At 44.5% G+C, this 27006-nt stretch overlaps 2 protein-coding genes across 2 annotated transcripts; one reads left to right on the forward strand and one right to left on the reverse strand.

Moving 5' to 3' along the window:
- The first annotated feature begins 16982 nt into the window (after positions 1 to 16982).
- Positions 16983 to 20917, forward strand: LOC123445182 (protein NRT1/ PTR FAMILY 2.12-like). Its single transcript, XM_045122137.1, has 4 exons — positions 16983 to 17175; positions 18282 to 18499; positions 18857 to 19437; positions 19798 to 20917. The coding sequence occupies exons 1-4, from the start codon at positions 17052 to 17054 to the stop codon at positions 20693 to 20695; spliced, it is 1821 nt and encodes a 606-aa protein (XP_044978072.1). The 5' UTR covers positions 16983 to 17051; the 3' UTR covers positions 20696 to 20917.
- On the reverse strand, positions 18211 to 26381 carry LOC123445181 (glycine-rich RNA-binding protein 4, mitochondrial-like). Its single transcript, XM_045122136.1, has 5 exons — positions 26181 to 26381; positions 26017 to 26085; positions 21683 to 21789; positions 21498 to 21581; positions 18211 to 18545 (listed from the first exon to the last, which is right to left on the reverse strand). Exons 1-5 carry the CDS (start codon positions 26341 to 26343, stop codon positions 18528 to 18530), a joined length of 441 nt encoding a protein of 146 aa, XP_044978071.1. The 5' UTR covers positions 26344 to 26381; the 3' UTR covers positions 18211 to 18527.
- Between the last annotated feature and the right edge of the window lie 625 nt (positions 26382 to 27006).

Raw genomic sequence — 27006 nt, forward strand, 5'->3', positions numbered from 1 at the left:
TTTGGACTTCATTTGGTATGGATAATCTGCGAAACGAAAAACCATGCAACAAACATGAACTGACACTGGGCACTGGATCAATATGTTAGTCCCAAAAATAGTATAAAAAGTTGCCAAAAGTATATGAAAGTTGTAGAATATTGGCATGAAATAATCAAAAATTATAGATACGACGGAGATGTATCAGCATCCCCAAGCTTAATTCCTGCTCGTCCTCGAGTAGGTAAATGATAAAAAAGATAATTTTTGATGTGGAATGCTACCTAGCATAATCTTGATCATATAATCTAATCATGGCATGAATACTAAAACACGAGTGATTCGAAGCAATAGTCTATCATTTGACATAAAGACAATAATATTTGAAGCATACTAACAAAGCAATCATGTCTTCTCAAAATATCATGGCCAAAGAAAGTTATCCCTACAAAATCATATAGTCTGGGTATGCTCCATCTTCCCCACACAATGTATTTAAATCATGCACAACCCCGGTTTTAGCCAAGCAATTGTTTCATACTTTAGTGTTCTCAAACTTTTTCAACTTTCACGCAATACATGAGCGTGAGCCATGGACATAGCACTATACGTGGAATAGAATATGGTGGTTGTGGAGAAGACAAAAAGGAGGAGATAGTCTCACATCAACTAGGCGTATCAACGGGCTATGGAGATGCCCATCAATAGATATCAATGTGAGTGAGTAGGGATTGCCATGCAACACATGCACAAGAGCTATAAGTGTATGAAAGTTCAAAAAGAAATTAGTGGGTGTGCATCCAACTCGCTTGCTCACGAAGACCTAGGACAATTTGAGGAAGCTCATCATTGGAATATACAAGCCAAGTTCTATAATGAATTTTCCCACTAGTATATGAAAGTGACAACATAGGAGACTCTCTATCATGAAGATCATGGTGCTACTTTGAAGCACAAGTGTGGTAAATGATAGTAGCATTGTCCCTTCTCTCTTTTCTCTCATTTTTTTTTATTTTTTTCTCTTTTTTTTGGTGGGCTTCTTTGGCCTCTTTTTTTTATTTGGGCTTCATTGGCCTCTTTTATTACTTCCTCACATGGGACAATGCTCTAATAACGATGATCATCACACTTTTATTTACTTACAACTCAATAATTAGAACAAAATATGACTCTATATGAATGCCTCCGGCGGTGTACCGGGATGTGCAATGATCTAGCGTAGCAATGACATAAAAAAACGGACAAGCCATGAAAACATCATGCTAGCTATCTTACGATCATGCAAAGCAATATGACAATGATGGTGCGTGTCATAATAAACAGAACGATGGAAGTTGCATGGCAATATATCTCAGAATGGATAGGGAAATGCCATAATAGGTAGGTATGGTGGCTGTTTTGAGGAAGGGTATATGGTGGGTGTAATACATCGGCGGAAGTTGCGCGGTACTAGAGAGGCTAGCAATGGTGGAAGGGTGATAGTGCGTATAATCCATGGACTCAACATTAGTCATAAAGAACTCACATACTTATTGCAAAAGTCTATTAGTCATCGAAACAAGGTACTACACACATGCTCCTAAGGGAAGGGTTGGTAGGAGTTAACCATCACGCGATCCCGACTTCCACACAAAGGATGACAATCAATAAATAAATCATGCTCCGACTTCGTCACATAACGGTTCACCATACGTGCATGCTACGGGAATCACAAACCTTAACACCAGTATTTCTACGAATACACAACTACTCACTAGCATGACTCTAATATGACAACTTCATGTCGCAACACTATTTCAAGGAATCAAACATATCATATTCAGTGATCTACAAGTTTTATGTAGGATTTTATGACTAACCATCTGAATGACCAACTCCTGCTAACTCTCTAAATAGGTAAAAGTGAAGCACGAGAGTTTAATTTTTTCTACAAAAGATGTGCCCCGCTCTAACAAATATAAGTGAAGCAAAAGAGCATTCTACAAATGGCGGCTTTCTATGTGTAGGGAAACAGGCAATCAAAACTTCAAATGATATAAGTGAAGCACATGAAGCATTCCATAAAGCCACCAAGGACTATCTCATACAGGCATGGTGCATAAAAGAAAAAAGAAAAATAAACACAAAAGACGCTCCAAGCATTTGCACATATCATGTGACGAATAAAAATATAGCTCCGAGTAAAAGTATCGATAGATTGTAGACGAAAGAGGGGATATCTTCCGGGGAATCCCCAAGCTTAGACGCTTGAGTCTTCCTTGAATATTACCTTGGGGTGCCTCGGGCATCCCCAATCTTAGGCTCTTGCCTCTCCTTATTCCTTCATCCATCGTGGTCTCACCCAAAACTTGAAAACTTCAATCACACAAAACTCAACAAACCTTCGTGAGATCCGTTAGCATAATAAAGTAAATCACCACTTTAAGTACTGTTGTGAACTCATTCCAAATTCATATTAGCATTATATATACTGTAATCCAACTTCACCATGGTTCATACTATTGGAAATATGCCCTAGAGGCAATAATAAAATGGTTATTATCATATTTCCTTGTTCATGATAATCGTCTATTGTTCATGCTATAATTGTATTAACAGGAAACAGTAATACATGTGTGAATAAATAGATCACAATGTGTCCCTAGCAAGCCTCTAGTTGGCTAGCTCGTTAGTCAATAGATGATCATGGTTTCCTGATCATGGGCATTAGATGTCATTGATGACGGGATCACATCATTGGGAGAATGATGTGATGGACAAGACCCAATCCTAAGCCTAGCACTAGATCGTATTGTTCGTATGCTAAAGCTTTTCTAATGTCAAGTATCTTTTCCTTCGACCGTGAGATTTTGCAACTCCCGGATACCGTAGGAGTGCTTTGGGTGTATCAAACGTCACAACGTAACTGGGTGACTATAAAGGTGCACTACGGGTACCTCCGAAAGTGTCTGTTGGGTTGGTACGAATCAAGATCGGGATTTGTCACTCCGTGTGACGGAGAGGTATCTCTGGGCCCACTCGGTAGAACATCATCATGAGCTCAATGTGATTAAGGAGTTAGTCACACGATGACGTGCTACGGAACGAGTAAAGAGACTTACCGGTAACGAGATTGAACAAGGTATAGGTATACCGACGATCGAATCTCGGGCAAGTTCTATACCGACAGATAAAGGGAATCGTATACGGGATTGATTGAATCCTTGACATCGTGGTTCATCCGATGAGATCATCGTGGAGCTAGTGGGAGCCACCATGGGTATCCAGACCCCGCAGATGGTTATTGTCCAGAGAGGTGTCTCGGTCATGTCTGCCTGTCTCCCGAACCCGTAGGGTCTACACACTTAAGGTTCGATGACGCTAGGGTTATAGGGAATTGTTGTACGAGGTTATCGAAAGTTGTTCGGAGTCCCGGATGAGATCCCGGACGTCACGAGGAGCTCCGGAATGGTCCGGAGGTAAAGATTGATATATAGGACGGATGGTTTTGGACACCGGAAGTGTTTCGGGCGTCACCGGCAACGTACCGGGACCACCGGGACAACCGGAGGTGGCCCCGGGGGACCACCGAAGGGAGGCAACGACCCCGGGAGGCTAGATGGGCTAAGTGGGGAAGGGAACCAGCCCCTAGGTGGGCTGGTGCGCCCCCCACCCAGCCCATACGCACCTGAGAAGGGGGAAGGGGGGAAACCCTAGGCGCAGATGAGGCCCAAGGCCCACCTAGGGTGCGCCCCCCCTTCCCATCTGGTGGCTGCCGCACCACCTAGGGGGGAACCCTAGGGGTGGCGCACCCCCTCCCCCTCCTCCTATAAATATAGAGGGGTTTTGGCCATTGAGACACACCGTTTTCCCTCTCTCTCGGCGCAGCCCTGCTCCTCTTCCTCCTTCTCTCTGCCGGCGCTTGGCGAAGCCCTGTCGGGAGACCTCGTCTCTCCATCGACAGCACGCCGTCGTGTTGCTGGAGTTCTTCCCCAACCTCTCCCTCCTCCTTGCTGGATCAAGGTGCGGGAGACGTCACCGGGCTGCACGTGTGTTGAACGCGGAGGTGCCGTAGTTCGGCACTAGATCGGAATCGCTGCGAGTACGACTCCATCAACCGCGTTCTAGCAACGCTTCCTCTTAGCGATCTTCAAAGGTATGAAGATGCTCTTATCCCTCTCTCGTTGCTGGTCTCTCCATAGGAAGATCTGAATATGCGTAGGAAAATTTTGAATTTATGCTACGTTACCCATCACATACCCCCCGATACTACCCATAGATTCATCAAAATAAGAGAACAATGCATAGAAAACAGAATCTGTCAAAAACAGAACAATCTGTAGTAATCTGAACTTATACCATACTTCTGATACTCCAAAAATTCTTACAATTTATGACAATTAGGGAAATTTGCATATCAATCATCATAAAAAAGAATTAACCCAAAATCTCTTTCTGGATAGGAATTAAAAATAATTTCGCGAGCACAAAGTTTCTGTCTTTTTCAGCATGATCAAACAACTATCACCCAAACTAATCATAAAGGATTTACTTGGCACATTATTTTTATAATACAATGGAATTGTACAAGGGGATAATTATTTTTGTGATAAACTTCCATGAAAAATTGTACATTGTTTCCATGATCATGAACACAAGCGTTCAAGGTCGACCCTCACTTCCACAATGCATCACCTTTCAATCCCTTCTCTTTTCGAAAAAGTTTTAAGTTCCCTCTATATTTTTTTTTATTTTTAAACTAGATAAAATCACTCAACAGAAATAAATGACTCTCTAAAACATCCGGGTTGTCTCCCAGGCAGCGCTTTCTTTAACGCCATTAAGCTAGGCATAAAGTGCTCAAGTAATGGATCCACCCGGATCCCATGGTATATCAAAGCCAATTTTAATTGACAATGATTTGTAATTTAGTAGTGAGCACAAGGTAACATATATCATGCAATGACGAAGTCTAACTCTCTTCCTATGCATTGGCATGTCATAAAAGAACAATTCATGCACATCAAGTAAAGGCCAATACATAGCATAAGCACTTTCTTGCAATTTTATCGTATTGGAAACATAGAGAGGTGGAGATGTAGTTCCTCTCTCATAATAATTGCAAGTAGGATCAGCAAGCACATGCATATTATATTCATCAAAATCATCATGTGTAATAGTAGAAGGCAACCCATCTATGTAATCCCTAATAAGAGCAAACTTCTCCGATATAGTGTAGTTGGGAGAGTTGAAAAAGATAATACGACTATCATAAGTGGGTGCAATAGCAACAATTTCATGTTCAACATAAGGAACTATAGCAAGTTCATCTTCATAAGCATCATTCATATTGGCATCATGGCCACAAGCATAGCAAGCATCAAGTTCATCAAAAAGGGATATTTCAAACGAATCCAAGGGATGATAGCAATCAACATAACATTCATCCTTTGGTAAGAACGAAGGGGAATTAAACAATGTATGAGTTTAAGAGTTAATCTCATTAGAAGGTGGGCACGGGGTAGCTAGTCCGCTCTTCCTCCTTTTGTTCTTCGCTCTCCTCGTCATCTTTTTCATCTAATGAGCTCACAGTTTCAACATTTTCTTCTTCCATAGTTTCCTGCAAAATATTAGTCTCTTCTTGGGCAGCGTAGAATTTATCCATAAATCGATAAATGTGGGCATTATATTCATAATGAGTATAACAATAACGAAGCATAACCAAATTTTCAGATCGGTAAGCATCATCATCATTATCATCACACCCTTTAAACACAGCTTCAATTTCATAAGCACCCATAAAAACAACAAACTCTTCTATTTGTTCCACATCATAGTAATCATATATACCATTGGCATAAGAAGCCAAGGTTTCATTAGCTTTAAATTTACAAGAAAAGGGAAGGTGTTGAGCCTTCATCCTATAGCAACAAGTAATATCATATCTCAAGCAAAGCCCCCAAGCATACCATTTCAACAAATGAATTTGATCCCATAATAGTTTCCCTTTTTGAGTCAAGCGATAATCCCTAAAGTATTCACGTTGATCCAACATGTATCCCATTATATAATTTAATGGGGTTTTCTCAGGATTATTAAAGAAGTGCATAATATTCACATAACGAGCATCGAAGATTTTAGGAGGTTCCCCATCTCCATGAGTAGCAAGTACACCTAATTTTTTTGGTATTTCGTGTTCCATATCCGTACCTAAAGATAGAGAACAAGTTATAACAACAAATAAATCTACTTAGTGATAAAGCAAACAAGCACACAAGAGAATATTCACCCCACGCTATCTCTCCCCGGCAACGGCGCCAGAAAAAGGTCTTGATAACCCACAAGTATAGGGGATCAATTGTAGCCTTTCTCGATAAGTAAGAGTGTCGAACCCAACGAGGAGCTAAAGGTAGGACAAATATTCCCTCAAGTTCTATCGACCACTGATAATACTCTACGCACACTTTACGTTCGCTTTACCTAGAACAAGTATGAAACTAGAAGTACTTTGTAGGAGTGAAAGGATAGGTTTGCAAGAAAATAAAGAACACGTAAATAAAAACTAGGGGCTGGTTAGATAAAGAAATAATTACGTTAGTTTAACGAGTGTGGAAAAGTGGTGGTAGGAGTTGCGGAATTGTCCCTAAGCAATTGACTACGTTACTACACCGATAGCAAGTTTTATGTGGGAGAGGCCACTGCTAGCATGTCATCCCTTACTTGGAATTCTATGCACTTATGATTGGAACTATTAGCAAGCATCCGCAACTACTAACGTTCATTAAGGTAAAACCCAACCATAGCAATAAGATATATTGGTCCCCCTTCAATCCCGTATGCATCAATTTCTATGCTAGGCTGAAGCTTCTGCCACCCTTGCCCTCCAATACATAGTCCTATCAACATACTACTAACCCTATGGTGTGATCCACGCACGTGCTCATATGATGGGCACCAAAGGACAGCAACATAACCACAAGCAAATTAAACCAATCATAGCAATTCATCAATCACCGATAGGACAACGAAAATCTACTCAGACATCATAGGATGGCAACACATCATTGGATAATAATATGAAGCATAAAGCACCATGTTCAAGTAGAGGGTACAACGGGTTGCGGGAGAGTGGACCGCTGAATATAGATGGGGGAAGGTGATGGAGGTGTTGGTGAAGATGACGGAGCTGTTGGTGTAGATCACCGTCACACGATGATTTCCCGGGCGGCGTTCCGGCGCCGCCGGGAGAGGGGGGGAGAGAGCCCCCCTTCTTCTTCTTCTTCTTCTTCCTTGACCTCCTCCCTAGATGGGAGAAGGGTTTCCCCTCTGGTCCATGGTCTCCATGGCGGCGGAGGGGTGAGAGCCCCTCCAAGATTGGATCTCTCTCTCTCTGTCCTTGTGTTTCTGCGCTCCCAGATTTTGCCTTTCACCGTTTCTTAAATTCCCGGAGATCCGTAACTCCGTTTGGGCTGAAATTTTAACACGATTTTATTCCGGATATTATTTTCTTGTGGCGAAAGAAGGGCCCCAACCGTCTTAGGGATTGGTCACAAGCCTGCCAGGCACGACCCCACCCCCAGGTCGCGGCTAGGGGGCTTGTGAGCCCCTCGGGCATCGTTTCTCGTTGATTCTTCTTCCCAAAAATCATAAATATGCCAAAAAAAATCCCCGCGGGTTTTTTATTGCATTTGGACTTCGTTTGGTATGGATAATCTGCGAAACAAAAAACATGCAACAAACAGGAACTGACACTGGGCACTGGATCAATATGTTAGTCCTAAAAATAGTATAAAAAGGTGCCAAAACTATATGAAAGTTGTAGAATATTGGCATGAAACAATCAAAAATTATAGATACGACGGAGACGTATCAACATACAAGTTAGTTCAGACTTCAACCCATGAAGGGTAACGGTTGCGAGAGTCCACAGAGGGATCCATCCAGAAGGGGTACACGAAGAAGCGACATTGTCTATTCCACCACGGCTTCCGCCCACATAGGACTAGCCTCACTCATGGTAGATCTTCATGAAGTAGGAGATCTCCTTGCCCTTACATACATCTTGGTTCAACGCCGCAACACGAAGTAGGAGGCTCCCAAGCGACATCTAACCAATCTAGGAGGCACCACCCTCCAAAAGGTAATAGATGTGGTATAACGATGAACACCTTGCTCTTGTGCTTCTAAAGATAGTCTCCTCAACACTCAATTACTCTCACTCAGATTTGGCATGGGTAGGAGAGAATGATCTTGTCGGAAGCAACTTGGGGAGGCTACAAAACAAGGTTCAAATTGTTGGAATGGAATCTCTTGATCTCAACACATGAGTAGGTGGCTCTCTCTTAGAAAAATGGATCTGGCAAGTGTAAGTGTGTTCTGAGTGCTTCCTCTACGAGTGAGAGGTATGTGTAGGGGCATATATAGGCATCTCCTAAAATCCAACCGTTACAACATTGTTGCCCAACACGATGACACCAAAATGTTAATCTCGGTGGTACCGAGTTGCACTAAATGTGGCAACTTTGAATTCTCGGTGAGACCAATATAGCAATCTCACTGGTACCAATATGATGACCTAGACTGGTTCCCAAACTCGGTGAGACTGACTTCAAACTCGGAAATTCCGAAACTTGAAGTTAGCTCAACAGAATGTTGGTCACCCAATCTCGGTGGCACCGATAGGAATGTTGGTTGTACCGAGATGGTGGGATTGGCATAGGATCTGTCTAATTGTAAAATTGGTATAGCCGAGTAGGAATTGTTGGTGGCACCGATTTTGCATATTTGGCTTGGGACAGATATATTTTGTGGGAAAGTGGTTGAGTATTTTTTTATGGCTATCTCTAAGCACTTGAGAAACCAATTCATCATAATACCTCATCCCCTTTTAATAGTATTGGCTTTCCTATGGACTCAATGTGATTTCTCACAAATGTGAAATCAAGAGTCTTCTTGCTTGAAGCTTGAGCCAATCCTATTCCTTCCTTCATCAAGGGGCTCATCCTCACAATTCTATAGCCAAAGCTCTTTGTGGACTATACCTGAAATATACTAGGTAGAAGTTTTAGTCCAAGAGACAATGTATGTTGTCATGAATTATCAAAACCACCAAGGAAGCACATTGTGCTTTCACACAAACATACTAAAACGGGCATCCTTAGAAAAATTACCCAAAACCCAAGATGAAAACAAAAATAAGTCTTACAAGGTAAACCCACATGAAACTGGCTGCTTGTGAGTAGTCCTCATTACTCGGAGTAGGTGAGATATAGCCATTGCACATGATTATAACCATTCAATGCAGTGATGGAGCTAGAGGATGGGCAGACCCTTGGATTTTTCCAGTAGCTTTATATCATAGCAAAAAGGTTACAAATATTTATAAAAAGTAATTTCTTTATGAACAGTTTTACTATTAGCCCACCGAGATTCATTAGGTTGGATCCGCTACTGATTCTACGTTCAAAAGGTAAATAATATAAAAGGTTACAATTGTCCTTTTAAATTAGTGCTAGAGATTATTCTCCACATAAAAATTAATATAAAGTACCCTTAAAACCTGATATGGACTATTATCTTTTGAATTGCTGACTACTGAAGATCTACAACAATAGCCCCAAGATCAGTCCCCTAAATAGCCAATTGGTGGTTGCCCACATTTTCTGTGCCCTAAAAATGTCACTACAATAGTAAGAGCATCTCTAGCAGACCCAGTATAATGCTCCGATCTACAAAATAATTGTTAAAATATGGGTCCTACAGCTAGGCGTGTCCGAGTATAATGTTTCCATATACGCCCGTTAAAGCTAGTGACTTCCATAACTTCTTGTATAACCGTTAATGGATCTCTAGCAAACCCGATGTAACACCCTGGATTTTACCCATTTCTTTTTCCTTCGATTTCGGTCTGGTTTTGCTTTTCTGTGGCTTGATAGTTTTAAAACCTAAAGGGATTACCCTTGATTTATTTTTCCTAGTGGCTTGCCAACCTTCAAATCATCCCAAGACCTAGCCATTTCCATCTTGAGCCTATCCCAATGACGCCAGCCTGATGAGGATCCAACTATTGCATGAGCTACATGAGAAGAAGGACGCCCATGGTACACTTCAGTGAGATGACCAACAACCCATGGATAAGCTGTATGGGACACGGATGAACCCTTGCCTGTCTTTCTTTGATGACGGCACCACGCCTGTGTTCTGAGCTGTCTTCGGCCGTCCAGGGTGGATGCCGACTCTTATTTCTCTTGTCAGCAACTGGCCCGTGTTCTGAGCTACTTTTCGGCCATCTTGGACAGTTGTTGAGTTTCTCTTCATAATAGTGACCCTATGCTCTCAGCTGTTCTCGGCCGTCTTAGGGAAGTGCTACTTTCTTCTTATCGACACCGTCTCATGCTTTGAGATGCTTTTCAGCCGTCTTGATTCAGTGTTGAGTTATTCCGGTAATGTCCCAGATCTGAATTGTAAAGACCGTTCTGGTGGCTACTGGTTTATTTGCCGCTTTTATCCAATGGTTCAGAAGTCGTTACCCTACAGCTACAACTTGTTAAGTAATATGCTTGCCGGAATATGGTACCTGGCAGCACCCATGGTCATCTAAAGGAATAAAGAATACATGAGACCAAGCTCTTTCAACTAAGGACCCAGGCAAAGAGAATAATAATAAAGAAGCAAGATTGCCCATACAGGTATGGTAATGGTTGCAAGATCAACATGGTGCATATACCCAGGACAGTCTGGTTCTATACCAATCACCGTGGGAACACACTCATGAGGTCTATTCCATTTGCAAAGACCATATATCAAGTCAACCCGCTCAGCCCAACCGGATATGCTTAGCATCGTTAAAAGAAGATACTCAAATCTATGAAGACTACTCATCAGTTAGGTTACAACAGTAGTATCAAAGGATTACACGACCCATTATCCATTTAAAGGTGTCGACGGACGAAACGACCAGAATGTGGGGCAACAACCTCGAAGCATGTGTCCTCACATATGGAAATCAGTCAAAAGATAGGTTGCCATGAACAAGATCCTTCTGCCAGAACCCTGTGAGTCAAGTCAGCATATATAAACGGATAGAAGTCAGAGTAACATACAAGGATCCAGCAAAACAAATCACCCCAAAGTCAGACAGTCAGTCAGTTGATACTGAGAGCATTATACCAAGGTAAAAAGGAAACCCGAGTGGGAAATGGTTTCCTCAAATAAGGATATTTATGTTGAACCTTGAGCAATCAAATCTCGAGGACGATATTTCTTTAAGGGGGGTAGGTTTGTAACACCCTGGATTTTACCCATTTCTTTTTTCCTTCGATTTCGGTCTGGTTTTGCTTTTCTGTGGCTTGATAGTTTTGAAACCTAAAGGGATTACCCTTGATTTATTTTCCCTAGTGGCTTTCCAACCTTCAAATCATCCCAATACCTAGCCATTTCCATCTTGAGCCTATCCCAATATTCTTTTCCATGGGAACATTCCTTTTTCTTTTAAAGGAATAACCTCTGTTGCCTTGAGTTATGAAGCAAACCACATTTCTATCTCTGCAAAAATTCCCAAATATTTCTCATAAATCTATTGGGTCATATCTTCCTCAGATATGACAAAATCTTTCCTTGCCATGTTCAAAAATATTTCCCAAAAATTCATTTTCTCATTCTGCCCTATCTGTCAAGTTGTGAAGCAAGTACCCTTTTTATTTGCTTGATTGCTCTCAAAATTTGTGGGCACTCTTTACTAGCCATATCATTGCCTCATGCCAAAATTCAACTCAATTTAGCTAGTAAATATTTCTTGGCAAATTTCCAAAGTTTCTGATCCAGAAGAAGCTTTGTGAAGCAAGTGCTAGCTAGGAGTGTTCAAATGAGTTGAAACTTTGCCATCATCTCAATATGCTCAAATTATGCCTCTCCACCAAATTTGAGCATCACTCCTTCAACCATGTGACCATAGCATCAAATCTTTATCTCTGGTCATTGTTTTGGTTTGTGAAGCAACTATATTTTATGTTTCTCCATAAATTCTGAAATTTTACGAGGACATTCTCCTATCTATAAAACCGTGCTAAACCAAGTTTGACCTCATTTTATTTAGCCAATCATTCCCAGTAATTTTCTTAAGTTTTTGTCCAATGGGATACTTTGTGAAGGAAGTGCCACTTTGGCTTATCAAGATGGCATGAAACTTATACAGCATCCTCACATGTCTAAATGATTTATCTCCTCCAAGTTTCAGCTCCATCCAAGCCAGTATGTGAGTGCCACATCAAAATCTCTATTCTGGACCAGATTAGCTAGCTCCAAAGCAACCCTATCAAATATTGGTCCCGTGCTCCTCAAATATCACAGGATTGTAGACCTTCCTACTCTAAATCTCCCAGACATGGTATTTTGCTCTTATCTCCTTCCTGTTGATCACAGTGAGGTGCCCAAGCTTGCTGCAGGAAACTTCAGGTGATCACTCCCATCTAGCCACAGTTCATTGCTTCGAGCCATCACCTCTAGGGGGCTATTCTTTGAAGGGACCACACTCCAGACATGTTTTGGGCACTCGGACACGTGGCATCGCCGAGTTCACGCGGTGACCACCGCCCTAGCATGCCATGGACGCGAGCTGCGCGTTTGCTAGCTCGGGCCCCTCCTTTGCTCGTCGTTTCCGCATGCCTTGTCGTGTCCAACAATTTCCCCGCGTCACCCTCTTCTCCTTGGAGCTCTCTCCCTGTGCGATTTTGCCTTGCCGAGCCACGACGAGCCTCGCCCCTGTTCTGCTAGAGACCATCATCGTCGTCTTCCCCCTCGAGCTTTCCCGAAGCCCCCCTGTTTCTCCTCGCCCCTGGAGGCCCTGTCGCCGTCGCTGTCGACTACCACGTGCCCTGGTGCACCAGTGCAGCGATAAGGCCACCACGGCAACGGTGCTAATCTGCTCGCCTCGGCCAGCTATAAAAGTCACGACCTCGAGCCTCTCCGGACATTGGGAGCCACCTCTACCTCTTCCTATTTTCCCCAGCAGCGTCCCCGTCCAGTCCCTCGAGCCTGAGGAGCAACCCCAGTGCCCAATTTCCTTTCTTTGGCCGCCATGGTCATCGGCCTCTTCCTCTCAAATTAGCTCCGACCTGAGCCCCTCTTCCACCCCTGGTATCTCCTGCATCTTCCCTCATCTCCGGCGAACCTCCCTCTCCCCTCAGTTCGCTGCCGAAGCCCCTGTGGCCACCGCCCCAGTCGATACCCGAGCCGCCATCCGCCATGGCCGTGGGCACCGTGCTCTGGTTCTCCCCGGGCTTCGCCACCCACGGGAATGGACGCGGCCCGTCACGCCGGTCACCCTGGTAGGCTGAACGCCACCAGAGGTGCCCTGTGTCGCCGGTAGTCGCCTCGGGGCCGGCCCCTGCCCCGGCCAAGCAGGAGGCACGAGGTAGAAAAAGAAGTGAGGGAGGAGAGAGAGGGAGGGCCCTAATAGGTGGGCCCTAACCCCACCTGTCGGTGAGAGAAGGTGCCGCCAGCTGGATAAGTGGAAACGCCTCGGGAGCATTTACGCTTTCGTCAAGGGAAAGCGTATTCTCCGTGAGTGCGCGACCAACTCGGCTGCCAGGGACCCGGATGTGAATATTTTTTATTGCAGAATAGCCCGTGACTCCAAAACCCTTATATCTTTTTGCTCGAGACTCCGATTCCAATAATTCCAAAGCCCACGTCTTCGTCTCGTCAAGCCCGACAAGATGGTAAAATTTTCACCATGTGATCACATAGTGGAAATGACCATGTTTCCCTTGCCATAAACAGCCCCTCCTCCGAGAGAGAACTGTTTCCGACAATTCTTTCCGCGAGCTTCTCGCCCTTCTTCCCGGTGGTTTCCTCATCCCAGGCAAGCCACAACTCTCATTTGCTTAATCGCATTTCAATACCATAGCTTAATTAGCTATTTTGATCACAAATATATCTGCTTGTAGTTTGGAATGTGAGTATGCACTGTCGGGATAGATGACTACCGTGTTTAGTACAAGACCGTTAGTAACTAATATTTTCACTCACTAATTTATACTATACTGTTGAGATTATTGTCTATGATTACTTTGTGAACATGGATCAACAGTAGTGGCTTGAGCTTATTAAGTATCGGATTGTTGTGACCCCGGAGCGTCAGCTATAACAGAAATATTATTCGGGATAAGATACCTAGTTGGTTGATCAGAGTCACCTGTCCGGGCTCATCAGTGCAACCACATTTGCCGATATGGGACGGCCTTGACTTGGTCTGATTGCGTGCTCTTTCACCGGTACCTCCAAAGAGGGAGGGTTATGCACGCGTGCTACCTTGGCCCGGTAGGCGGTGATAACCGTGTGAGCCAGTTGAGTATTGTGCCGGCGTCCCCGTTTGGGACAGTTTTGTTTGGCCACGACGGTGGCAAGTGTCATGAGGACACAGGGCCACCCAGGGCAGGACTCCGAGGGAGAATGATTGTCGGTGGTACGATGAAAGAGTCACGGGTCAGACAAGTTTCGTTGGAGCAACACTGGTCCACCAGAATGGGATCACGAGGTCAGTGCTCCATGATGTGGGTAAAGTGTGCAACCTCTGCAGAGTGTCAAACCTATTCGAATAGCCGAGTCCATGGTATTGGACAATCCCACCAGACCTCAGTAGGTGGTCAACCGTAACTATGATAGTAATGATGGAAGAACTCGTCTGAGGATGATAACAGTTGGGCATTGTGCCGATGATAGGTCTTGGTATCCGTCTTGAGGATACTCGCTAAAGGATCTTGGTAAGATCACAAGAGTTGGTATCTCCCAAGTACGGCTACTAGTAGCCTGGTATAGTTAGTTTTCTACCACTCCTTTAGTAATCACAACCCTTTAACTAATATTGATTGCCATGATGTTGTCTTGCCTTAATGCTAATGTTTGTTGTGAGCTTGCGAGTATATTTAAAGTACTCACCTGGCTTGTCATGCCAGTTTGTAGGTCATGCCTTGATTGCTTGCTTGTCGAGGATTCGGAGTTGCGGGCTAGGATGTGCGTTCCAGCCAGAGTCCCTGCGGAGTGGAGTTCATCACATAGATCGTTGTTACGCTGCTAGTGTAGAATTTACCGTAGGCAGGTGTAGTATCGCCAAGGCGATGTAATCCATGTATCCTTGTAATCTTTTCCATAGTAATAAAGAGCTGATTTGTTGTGTGCCAACGGTTCCGTATTCCAGAAGACTTGTCCTTGGGGTGGAATACGGGGTGTTCCGGTTTCCTCTGAGCCGGGGTGCCACACCCGATATAATGCTCCTACAGCCGGACCCATCAAGTGACCCTTCATACACCCGCGGACGCCCGACAGGAGAGAGAAGGAAAAAAGTGATCCAACCGGACCCCTCGTATCATCTCTATACGTTCGGACTGTCCGCGAACCCTCATATTCATCTCAAATATGGGAAGGATATGAGGGCTCGTGGACGCGCCCGGGCGTGTCCGGTCAGTCCACCACATAGGACATGGCCCCACCCCGGACCATCTTTTTCTTTTTTATTCATTTTTCTTTCTTTCTCTTACTCTCCACCAATCATGTGTAAGTGACCGGACATATGAGAGCAGCTCCAACGGGAGGACCCAAATCGTCGGCCCGCGTCCGTATGAGTTAGCACAAACAAAAGTGATGGCCCAACGCGGAGAGACCCATTTTCATTTTGCGTATGTTTTGTGTCCGTGCGGACCCATTTCTGACGCAAATTTGGGTCACATTTGGGTTGCACGCGGACACAATACATACGTTTTTTGTGTGTGTGTCGTCCGCATGTGTCCGCCCTGACTCACTTGTCATCCACCCACTCATCCATGATCCATCTCTTCCTACTTATTTAATTTGTTGACCCACCTACACCCACCTCTCTCCTATTATTTTACTACCACAGTGATGTCCACTTGCTTCCCGTCGGATGCATCTGCTGATCCATTTTAAAAAGTGGACACAAACACGCGGATGACCGACCCAACCGGACAAAAGCGATGTCTATTTGGATCGACGCGTTGAAATTGGTCTGAGGAAGAAAATGAGAAGTATGACCAGGCGTTCAGGAGGTCGTATTTGCAATGTCTGTACATCACCATCCATGGTCCGGATTTTGTAGATCAAGCCGTATGCCAAATTGTCCGTCTGTCAAGTCGGACTGCTCGGAGGTGGTGAGAGATAATATGGCCGCGCGACCGGGTTGGTGAGAGCGGTAAAAATAAAATTGCTGGATTAACCATTCAACGCGGCATGGACGCACGCATGGGATCCAATGGCCAGAGACCCAAAACAACCCAGGCACACGATGGCAGAGTCCACATGAGCCACGACAGAGACCCTTGATAGCTCCGTGAAGGAAAAGTGGACGACGGGTCGTCGAGTCAGTCGTGTGACGGAGCGAGGTACTACTGACCCTGCATGTGCGTCCCCAGGATGAGATGAGGTACGTGACGTCCAACATTTCGGCTCGATCCATCACAAACGCCCAAAGCCCGGAGCGGCCGGAGAGCATGGCCTGCCCGTGGCCATACGTACCCGCTCACTCTGCCGTTGACGCGGTCCACCGAAGAAGAAGAAGAAGAAGAAGTAGGAAAAGAAAAACAAGAGCTCCACGTACCCGCTGCCTGCCATCAAGTGCCGCCGAGGGAGGGAGGGAGGAAGCCGACGGTTACCAGCACTGCACACGCGCTGACACCGAAATCACTCCACGGCGACACGTTACGTTACCGGACGAGGATGGATGGATGGATGGATGCGTGGTGGCCTCCTCCTCCCCCGGCCCCACGTGCTCATGCGCGCCGCATGAGCACACAGGATAGAGACGCAATGCCGCTGCTAGTGCTACATACATACACGTCCATGCACGCATCCGGCCGTCCATCCCGATCTCAGCGGCGCGGGCGACGGCGCCGAAATGAATGACGGGATGGACACCGCCCCAGAGGCTTTGCTTTCTGGCGGGATTACGTACGTAGGTGGGCGCCGGCAGCACTCCTTAAATTCGGAGATACATATACACCCTGCATCGCTTGCTTGCTTGCCCCTGTGTCCTGCAGGCCGTTTCTCGCTTGAGAGCTGAGGCTTGCGACAGGGACAGAGGCATGGCTGCTCCCGCCGCGGAGGTGGAGATGGGCGGCGGAGAGGGGCTGCCGGAGGGGGACGCCGGCGGCGGTGGCGCCAGGAGGAGGAGGCCGCTGGGGTGGAGGTGCATGCCCTTCATCATAGGTACGTACGTACGTATGTGCAGTGCACTTCACAAGCTCGGTTCTACGGGGTAGATTTCATCCATTCATTCATTCCCGTGTCAATCTCTCCGTCTCTTGACTCACTCTGCTGTGGCTTCTTCTTCTTCTTCACGATCTATGTTATTGCTTTGCTTTTGTGCGTGTGGGTGAATGTTTTTTGCTTTGTTACTGGGATAAAAAGTTGCAGGAGCATCGTTCCTGGCCAGTGGCCGCTGGCTGACGTCCTCTACCTCGGCCCGTTGTCGCACAGTCCTCTATCTCATCATGATGGCCTTGAACAAATTTTCCACAAAAGCAATAACAAAAAACTAACTCTGGCTTTCCCCGCAAAGGAAAAAATCGAGCCGAACAATTAGTCCTAGTGACTGTTTGATATAGCGAAGATCAGGGATTAGATATGCTCGTGCCGCGTTGAATGGTTTATCATATGTTTGTTCTTTTATGTTTCCATGACAAAAAATGAAGAAGATGAATGGCATTTATGGATAGATTGCCAAATCTCAAACATTTACGAGCTTAAAGATCTTTTGCTACCGCGATTATCATACATTCAATGTACTTCTTCCGTTTCTAAATATAAATCTTTCTAAAGGTTTCATTAACGGACTATACTATATACGGATGTATATAAACATACTTTAGAATATAGATTCACTTTTTTTTTTCTGTATGTAAACCCCTAGTGAAATCTGTTAAAACTTATATTTAGGAACAGAGGGAGAGGGAGTAGTAGACATATATGTATCACAGTCTTCTGATTAGATAATTCATTTGATTTGTATTTTATTTGCACAAAGTTATGGACCACCATTGCAAAATTGCCAACTTCTTCTACTCCCTCCGTTCCTAAATATACAGTCTTTCTAAAGATTCTACTATGAGACTACATACGGATGTATATAAACATTCTTTAGAATATAAATTTCATTTTGTTCCGTATGTAGTCCTTCAATGAAATCTCTTAAAAGACTTATATTAAGGAACGGAGGGAGTATAACAAAGCACGAACATTTAGTTTCCATAACACCAGGCAACTATTTATTTAGCATAGGCAAGAAATGAGCCTCACACTTTCTTTCCATGCAGCAACCGAGACGTTTGAGAAGGTGGGGTCAGTTGGGGTGGCAGCAAATCTCACGGTCTATCTTGTCAAGCGCTACAACATTGGGCAGCTCGCGGCAGCAAACATTACCAACATCTTTTACGGCACACTGAACTTTGCGCCGTTGCTAGGCGCGTTCATCTCCGACGCCTACTTGGGAAGGTTCCGAACCCTGGCCTACGGATCCTTCTTTAGCCTCCTGGTATGTCCGTGCCGCGGTCAAAGCTCTTTTACTCGTCTTGTTTTGCCTGCTTGTGTCGACAAAAAGGAGATGTGAGATTAGTCGTCATTGCCAAAATAAGTAACAAATGAATGAAATAGCCAGCATTATTCATTGATGATTAATATCAGAAATAGCATCTGCAAAGAACCACAGACAATAGTTCACAATTTATCATTTCATTACCACAACAAAACTTGATGTCTCAGAAATGACATTTTTATTTACTGGGTTAGCTGTTCTAAGAAAAATGTGAACTATTCTAAATTTCCTACAAGATGTTAATAGATTTTGCATTGCTCACAGTCTAATATGCGTAGTTCTTTGCTATGAGAACAGGGGATGCTGGGATTGACTTTGTCTGCATCAGTTCCAGCTCTCAAACCACCAGGCTGCAGTCCGACAGCCCGATTAGGTGGACACTGCAATAGTCCATCAACACTCCAGCTGAGCGTGCTATACCTATCTCTAGCATTTCTAACCATCGGCGGTGGAGCAATCCGACCATGCAGCTTGCCCTTTGGAGTAGACCAATTCGATATGACCGATGAAAAAAGCCGAAAGGGCCTGAATAGCTATTATAACTGGTATTATGGCACAACTACTGCTGCCCTGGTGTTCTCAATGACTATTCTCATCTACATCCAGAATAGCATCAGCTGGCCAATAGGATTTGGCATACCCACATTCTTCATGCTTATGTCAATCATCATTTTATTCATGGGTACTAGACTTTATGTCCATGTACCACCAGAGGGAAGCATCTTCACTGGAATTGCCCAAGTTTTAGTGGCATCATTTAAAAAACGAAGACTCAAGCTTCCGCATCCTGACAATATAAATCAACAAGAGTTGCTGCTCTTCAGTCCTCCCATAGGTGGCCGCCGTATTTTCAGATTGCCACTTACTTCCCAGTTCAGGTAAAATAAAGAACTAGCCATGATGGAAGTGTCACAACACATCGACAAAAAATACCATTTGATAGCGTCCCATTCCCAAAAGTACCATGTTTTTTCCAAGAAAATTATTCCAATTAGCTTGCAAAAGTGTTTATAGGCTTAATGTCCATGTAACTTGCTAAAACATGCAGAAATTCATGTGTTGGTAAATGTAGGCCATTTTTCTGCAAGTAAAGTGAGCAAAACGTCCTCCACTCCTCGACAAAGTGAAATAAAATATAAAGAACATGCTAAGCAGATCAAACAAAAATACTAATCATTTCAAATAATTATATGCTATATGCTAATGTATATCCACCTTTTATTGCGATTTGTACTCAGGTTTCTGAACAAAGGTGCGATTGTAAGGGATGGTGATATAAATGATGATGGTTCTGCAAGAAACTCATGGGAGCTTTGCAGTATCCAGCAGATAGAAGAGGTTAAATGTTTGTTAAGAATTGTGCCTATTTGTATATCTGGCATCATATGCTTCGTCGCGTTGGCTCAACAATTCACATATATAATCTTGCAAACATTAACAATGGACTGTCACCTTGGAACACATTTTGAAATCCCTGCAGGCTCTGTTATATCCATATCCTTAATCGCCCTAACTGCATTCCTGCCGATTTATGACCGAATATTGGTACCTATAGCTAGAAGATTCACCAGAGTGGAAAGTGGAATTACACTTCTTCAGAGACAGGGTATAGGATTGGTGATTTCTCCCATTTCAATGGTGGTAGCAGGGCTTGTTGAACAAAAAAGGAGAAACTCAGCATTGTCTAATGGAGGAAAATCACCTATGTCAGTCTTGTGGCTTGCCCCCCAATTGATTTTAATGGGTATTGCTGAGGCCTTCAATGCAGTTGGACAAATAGAATTCTACAATAAGCAGTTTCCAGAGCAGATGCTAACCCTAGCAGGATCCCTCTTTTTCGTCACGTTAGCTGGAGCAAACTATTTGAGTACTGCTTTGGCAAACATTACAAGAAAAGTGACTACCAGAGATGGCCACACAAGCTGGTTGACAGATGACATTAATCTTGGCAAGCTTGACTATTTCTTCTATTTCATTGCCCTCATTGGAGTACTGAACCTTTTCTACTTCCTTATATGCTCACACTACTATCAATATAAATCCATGTCACTCCATGCTGAAGAGTCCATCAAAGTACGCACCAAGGAAGAGGCAGAAGCAGAGGTCGACGCCAATACAGATGCACCTAAAAAATAAGTATTGGGAGGGAAATTTGTCCTGCAGAGTATATACTTGGAAAATTGTCAACAGACTTTCCTGTTTCACAATATGGCACAGGACTTTATTATCTTTTTAATGTGACGAAGAACTAGTGTAGCTTAGTTTAGCCAGGATGTATGACTGTTATCCAAAGGGCATCAATGAAGAGCTAAAAGGTCTATTGTATTTTCCAAATTGATAAAGTGTGAGTTTCTGGAACATAATGACGCCAGCAATACTTTTGTGAAACTTAACTAGGTCAGTAGTGTGTCTGCAGCAAGTACACACAGGCCGTACTTGCTAGTACAGCCTTTCGTGTATATAATATTTATTTATTTTTAAATGCACTCACATAATGTCTAGATTACTTACGGGTCGTTTTAGGATTGGACTAGGGCTCCCAAAACTAATGGCAACTAAGCAGTTAGATAAACCAACCACGCCCATGTAGACCGTGCCTCCACTGATAGATGTTCAACATGCGAAGAAACTAACAAGTTAAATAACCTTTTCATTATACTTTCAGGTGAAGTTCAAACATCCCCGCAAAAAAAAGGTGAAGTTCAAACGGTACAGGCATAGGGTCATCCTTCAATGAACTGTCTCAAACAACTGTTTCCAAAAAAAGAAACCAAACTTAGATTTGTTTTATCTGAATTTGGATAGAATGTTAAAGATATGCACAATAGCATATTCAAACGAGTACAGAAATCAAATCCCGGAAATGTTTCTGTATATGAGTTTACAGTAGCCAGAAAAGATCATATTTTAGGGAAGGGATATGACAAAAATTACCCACCGTGGGAAGTCGTGGAACAATAACTGGACCACCACGAACTTTGTCAAGAGCAAAACTTATTCGTAATGCCCGCCCCAGCATTACCTGTAGAAGTAAAAAAAAATCCAGATCATTTGTTTGATCCTTCTATGAATTGAATATATCTAGCAATAGCAGTTTGTAAGGCAACTCTCTTCATAAATAACCTTTCCATCCATAGCGTCCTTGGCACACATAGCCTCATGATTATTTGAGAACTGGACAAAACCAAAGCCTCTTGACCTTCCAGAGTTTTTATCATACATTATTCTCACTGCAACACGAAATAGTATCCATATAACTTCACTGTATTAAGATAAGTTTAACGCATATAAAAACAGCATTAAGTATTAATTTTTTGCGATGAATAGAATAAATGATACTGAAGTCCCATTATGGCCACAAAATCTAATACCAGGCAAACAATGATATAACTCGGTCAGCTAGCTCCACAGTATATGCACATTGACATGTTAATACTCAGAATATGACCATGTGTTGTTTTTTTTGAGCAACCACATGTTTCATTAATCGAAAAACAAGTTACAATAAGCAACACACGTGAAAACTAAAAGATAAACCGGGATAAAATGATTATGCTGAATTTCTAGATAAAAAACTAAAAGATTGAGAAATACAAAACGATCCCTAGGGTTTCCTGCAACCACCGTAGCGAACGGCCGCCGCCCAACTCAAGCGCCGCCGAGGCGAACGCCGAAGAGACGCCGAGCCTCCACCATCCCAAGGTCCGAGAAAGCACCATCGCCAACGAGGCTTTGTGAGTCGATGAACAAGCCCGCTGCACGCAGCAACGCACATGTCGCTGTGGCACGTCGACTGGGGGACGTCCCCGTGTTGTCTTGGACCAAGATTTGTTGCCTCCCATCGACAAAGTCGGAGAGGAACGGCAGATCCACCACCTCCGGACCGACATCCTCGCTCCAGAAGAACCGTCTCGCCCCGGCCGCCGTCGCCGTCGCGAATAACCACGAACGCCAGCGACAGACCAAGAAACTGATCTCGTCAGATATGAAGAACGGCGAGAAGACCAAGCTGCCGATCTGAAGGACCGAGTAGCACACATTGCCATCAACTCCGAGACACCGCCGTGAAGGTCGCCCCCGGTGTGGGAATAGAGTTGAGGCAGATTTATTTGCCCGGACACCGCTCCCACCACCCCAACGGCGTCCCAAGAAAACACTAGGCTAACCCTAACTACAAGCCGGCGCCGCAGCGCCGTGGTCCCCAGCTCCTCACGTCGCCGGAGTGGGCAACGGAGGAGGCAGGGACCGGTGGCGGACGGTGTTGCTGGGGCAGTTGGGATCGCCTCCCGATCGCCTTTACTCTAGCGACTCGGGAGCAGTTTTTTCAGTATCTTACAACAGTTTAGACAACACCCGACTATAATATATGACCATGTGTTAGGTCAATCAATAACCACATGCCACGGACAAACTTATTCAAAATAGAAATGATGAACACTGACAGAAACACATGGGCATGAGCCAGACTACATGCAGGTACAGAGTAATATACACTTGTGTGGGTCACTAGCAGACTAGCTATCTATGACACAGAACTAATCAAGTATATGGCTACCTTTTAGTATCAACACATGAGAAGTATAGGATCTGTTGGTGCTGCAAGAGCAATATGCATGAATTCTATCGCCTTCTAGGAAGAACGGACGCAACTAGATTCATGAACACCCAATTCAGAAGTAATAACACAAAATCAGCTGATACATAGGGACTACCAAAAGAAGTTGCAAGTTGCAGCAGAAATACTTGGATCCACTTAACCTGATCAATGGACGCAGATATATATACAAATATAAATTATCAAATATTTCAAGTAAATCCAACTTATGTATTTTTTAAATTGTCTTGGCGCTAATTGTTTCTTCATGAATTACATAATGAAGTGCACCCAACCATCTTACTCAAAAGTAATTAGATACTACGGACAGCACACAGCTGGTAGTTGCAGCTTCCTCTACCAACATATATATTACTGTGAATGTACATTGTTGTCTTGTTGATGTTGCTGCGATTCATTCTCCTTTTCTTTGGCATTGCTGCAATTCAGCACACGTGTTTTCAGGACCAGCTCCGGAGTGATTGATACAGATGCCAATCAAGCCAACCAGAGGTTAGTAAGATTGGGACTCTTCAATTTCTAACCGGATATATTCCAACCCATATGTAAAGGAAAATGGGCATAAACAAAAGAAAGTAATGAAAATTTGAGGTGTGCTTAAAAACTCTTCTAAGTGGGTCAGAATACCGTCTGACAAACTCCACATTCATTTGTCATAAGGCTGGGCCAAGGGTCCAAGGCAATCCACTATTGCACCAGAGCCTTTTGAAACCTAATGCTGATGCTCACCCATTGTTCACACTTCACAGTAGACTTAACCATTTGACAAAGTAAAATTCAAACGTTAATGCCTAAAATAGATTCCAATAGCTTGAGACTAGTGATCCTTGTGTGATATATCCTTACCCTTCTCAGGTAAGTACCCTTCAGCTACCTTGTGATGGATGGCATGGCCTAAATTGAACTAAGCCCCAGAGTTTTCTTTGCAATCTGTTTTGTATAACAGGATCTGACAGATTCAGCAGCACTGAATTTCCCAAGTGATGCATAAGTGTTAGAAAGTAACAACACATGTCCATAATCGAATGGTTCCACTGTAAGCACCTTCTCCGCAGCAACATTAGTGAACTTCATGTCACTGTGCAAATGACCCCCTCCCATAAGGGCTTTCCAAGCATTTAGTCCCAATTTATTGTCAGTCAAGCTAGCCACTCCTGCTGCTTCATCCAAGCGGCCAGCTCTTGCCAACATATCCACTATGCATCCAATGTGCTCCTGACATGGATTTATGCCCTTCTCATGCATCATTCTTCTAAAGATGATCAATCCAGCATCCACCAGGCCGGAATGGCTGCAAGCTAGCAATGTGTTCAAGTATGTTACACTGTCTCGGTCCTCGCTAGATTTCTCCATTTCATTAAAAAGTGCTATCGCTTCCTCTCCTTGGCCATTTATACCAAAGGATAATATCATAGTATTCCATGAGACAGTGTCACGATAAATCATCTCATCAAACAATTTTTGGGCTAGAGCCACATATCCACACTTACCATAAACTGCCATTAGGGTGTTAAGAACAGGTCTGTACAGAGAGAAACCTGATTTGTAGCTATACCCATGAAGCTGAACACACAGGTCAAATTTAGCAATCACATAACATGCGAGCAATAAGGTGACTAACGTTACAGAATCAATCGCAAACAAGCCTTCATGCCTCATCTTAGCAAAGAGATGCAATCCTTCTAGCACATCTCCATTTTCTACACACGCTGCCACCATTGCAGTCCATGAGACCAAACTCTTATCCCTTGTGCCATCAAACAAATTCCTTGCAGAGCTTAAATCCTTACATTTGGAATACATTGTAATTAGGGAATTCACTACAGGAAGCTCTCTACTGAATCCACGGATTACAATCTGGTTATGAACTAACTTTCCTCTGCTTCCATCACCCATAAGTGCACAAGCTTGCACCAAACCAACCACTGATACCATGTCAGGAACTATACCATTTGACCTCATCTTGACAAACATACATATAACTTCACGAGCATGCCCTTTCTCAAGAAGGAAACCCATCATCATCGTCCAACTAACAACATTGTTGACAGGAACCTTCCTGAAAATCTCTCTTCCAATCTCAAGACTAGCAAAACTCAAGTACATGCCCAGTATAGAGTTTGTCACTGATACATCCAAATCAAGCCCCATCTTGACTGCGTAAGCATGTGCAGTCCCACACAGTCCAGCATCACCACAACCAGCACAAGCTTGAGCAGTGCTTATCATAGTCACAACATTACGAATTGGCCCCAACGAACGAATCAACCTTTTAAACACCAGCACTGCCTCCTCGAACAAATCATTGTGCACTAACCCAGAGATCATCGCGTTCCAGGTAACTATACCTGGATCCCTCATTTCAGTAAACAAAGCACGTGCCTTGATGGGGCAACCGCATTTCGCGTATGAATCAAGCAGCGCGGTTTGGACAAAAGGATTGGAGTCCAACCGAAGCTTGACAACCCACCCATGGATGCACTCGGTGAGCACGGCGTCACCAAGCCCAGCCGCGGCGAGCGATGCACCGACCAAGGTGAACGAGTTTGGGCACACCCCTGCCCTCACCATGCCGACAAACAGCCCAACGGCCTCGTCGAACGACCCGGCCCTCGCACTCTGGTAGATTGCCGCCGAGCAGGCGACAACGTCCCTAACAGGCATTCTGTCGAACAGTTCGCGAGGCTGGGCGGAGCCAGGTCGTCCAGGGCCTGGGAGCCGTTTCGTCGAGCACCTACCGCGCGCGTCATCTGAACCCGCCCAGCACCCACCACGCGAGAAGTTATAGTGCTACCGACCAAATGAGGAATGGCTTTAGTTTGCAATGTGGGCTGGTCTTTACCTTCGGTGACGGTGCCGAAGGAGGAGAAGGCGTCCGTCAGCGACCGCTCGTCCGCGGACCACGAGAGCCCTGCCCATGGTCGCAACCAAACGAGGCAAACTGAGGTGAGATCCAGGGAATGATCGGGGAAGAAGTAAACGGGGGCAGGAGGGTGGAGGTGGTACCGGCGACGAAGAGCTTGTGCTTGTTGGAGGCCGGCTGTGGCGGTGGGGCGGGATGGGGAGGGGTCGGCTCGTGCGGTGGAGGGGCGACGGCGGAGAGAGAGCGGCGCAGGTGATGTTGGAGAGGCGCGAGGCGGAGGCGCGAGAGCAGCTCCGGGAGCGCCATGCCGGCGGGGCCGGTGACGGGCTGGCGGGCTGGCCAACAGAACAGAGACGAGCACCGGGTAGAATTCTACAGCGAGGCCGCAGGGGGTATATCGGGGGGGACTTGGAGTTGCCGAGTTGCTTTTTTGCCACTTAGCCTGTTTGGGACTGCTCTATTTCAGAAAATTCAGCTTCACTCTAGAAAATATAAGTCAATCGGGGTAGCTTCACGATATACAGCTTCATAAAAAAAAACTAGAATTTAGGGTCCAACTTTCTGTTTTTTATGAAGCTCTCTATGAGGTGCTTCATAAAATTGTAGAAGCTGAAGTTGGAGCAAAATTACCCATCGCTGTCACCCGTAAGTGGATACGCCTTCGTTTCTCCCCTCTCATCCAATCAAATAGATCCTTTCCATCAAATTTTCCATTCGTGAAGCTGGAGTTGGATAAAAGCCAAACGTTTTCTTTGAAAGAGCTACAACTTCCGTATGAAACTGCTTCAAAGTGGATTTGATGGAGCGGAGCTGCTTTTGATAGAGCAGAGCGGTTCCAAACAGGGCCTAAACTACACTGCAGGGTTCCCGTAAAAGAATCAGCACATCATCCTCGTGGCTCGTCCCGAGCCATTGACATGTGGGCCTGCGACACTCGGTTGAATATGTGAGAAGGCATTGTATTTGAAC

This window comes from Hordeum vulgare, chromosome 3H (genome assembly GCF_904849725.1).
Source record: "Hordeum vulgare subsp. vulgare chromosome 3H, MorexV3_pseudomolecules_assembly, whole genome shotgun sequence".
NCBI classification, from domain to species: domain Eukaryota; kingdom Viridiplantae; phylum Streptophyta; class Magnoliopsida; order Poales; family Poaceae; genus Hordeum; species Hordeum vulgare.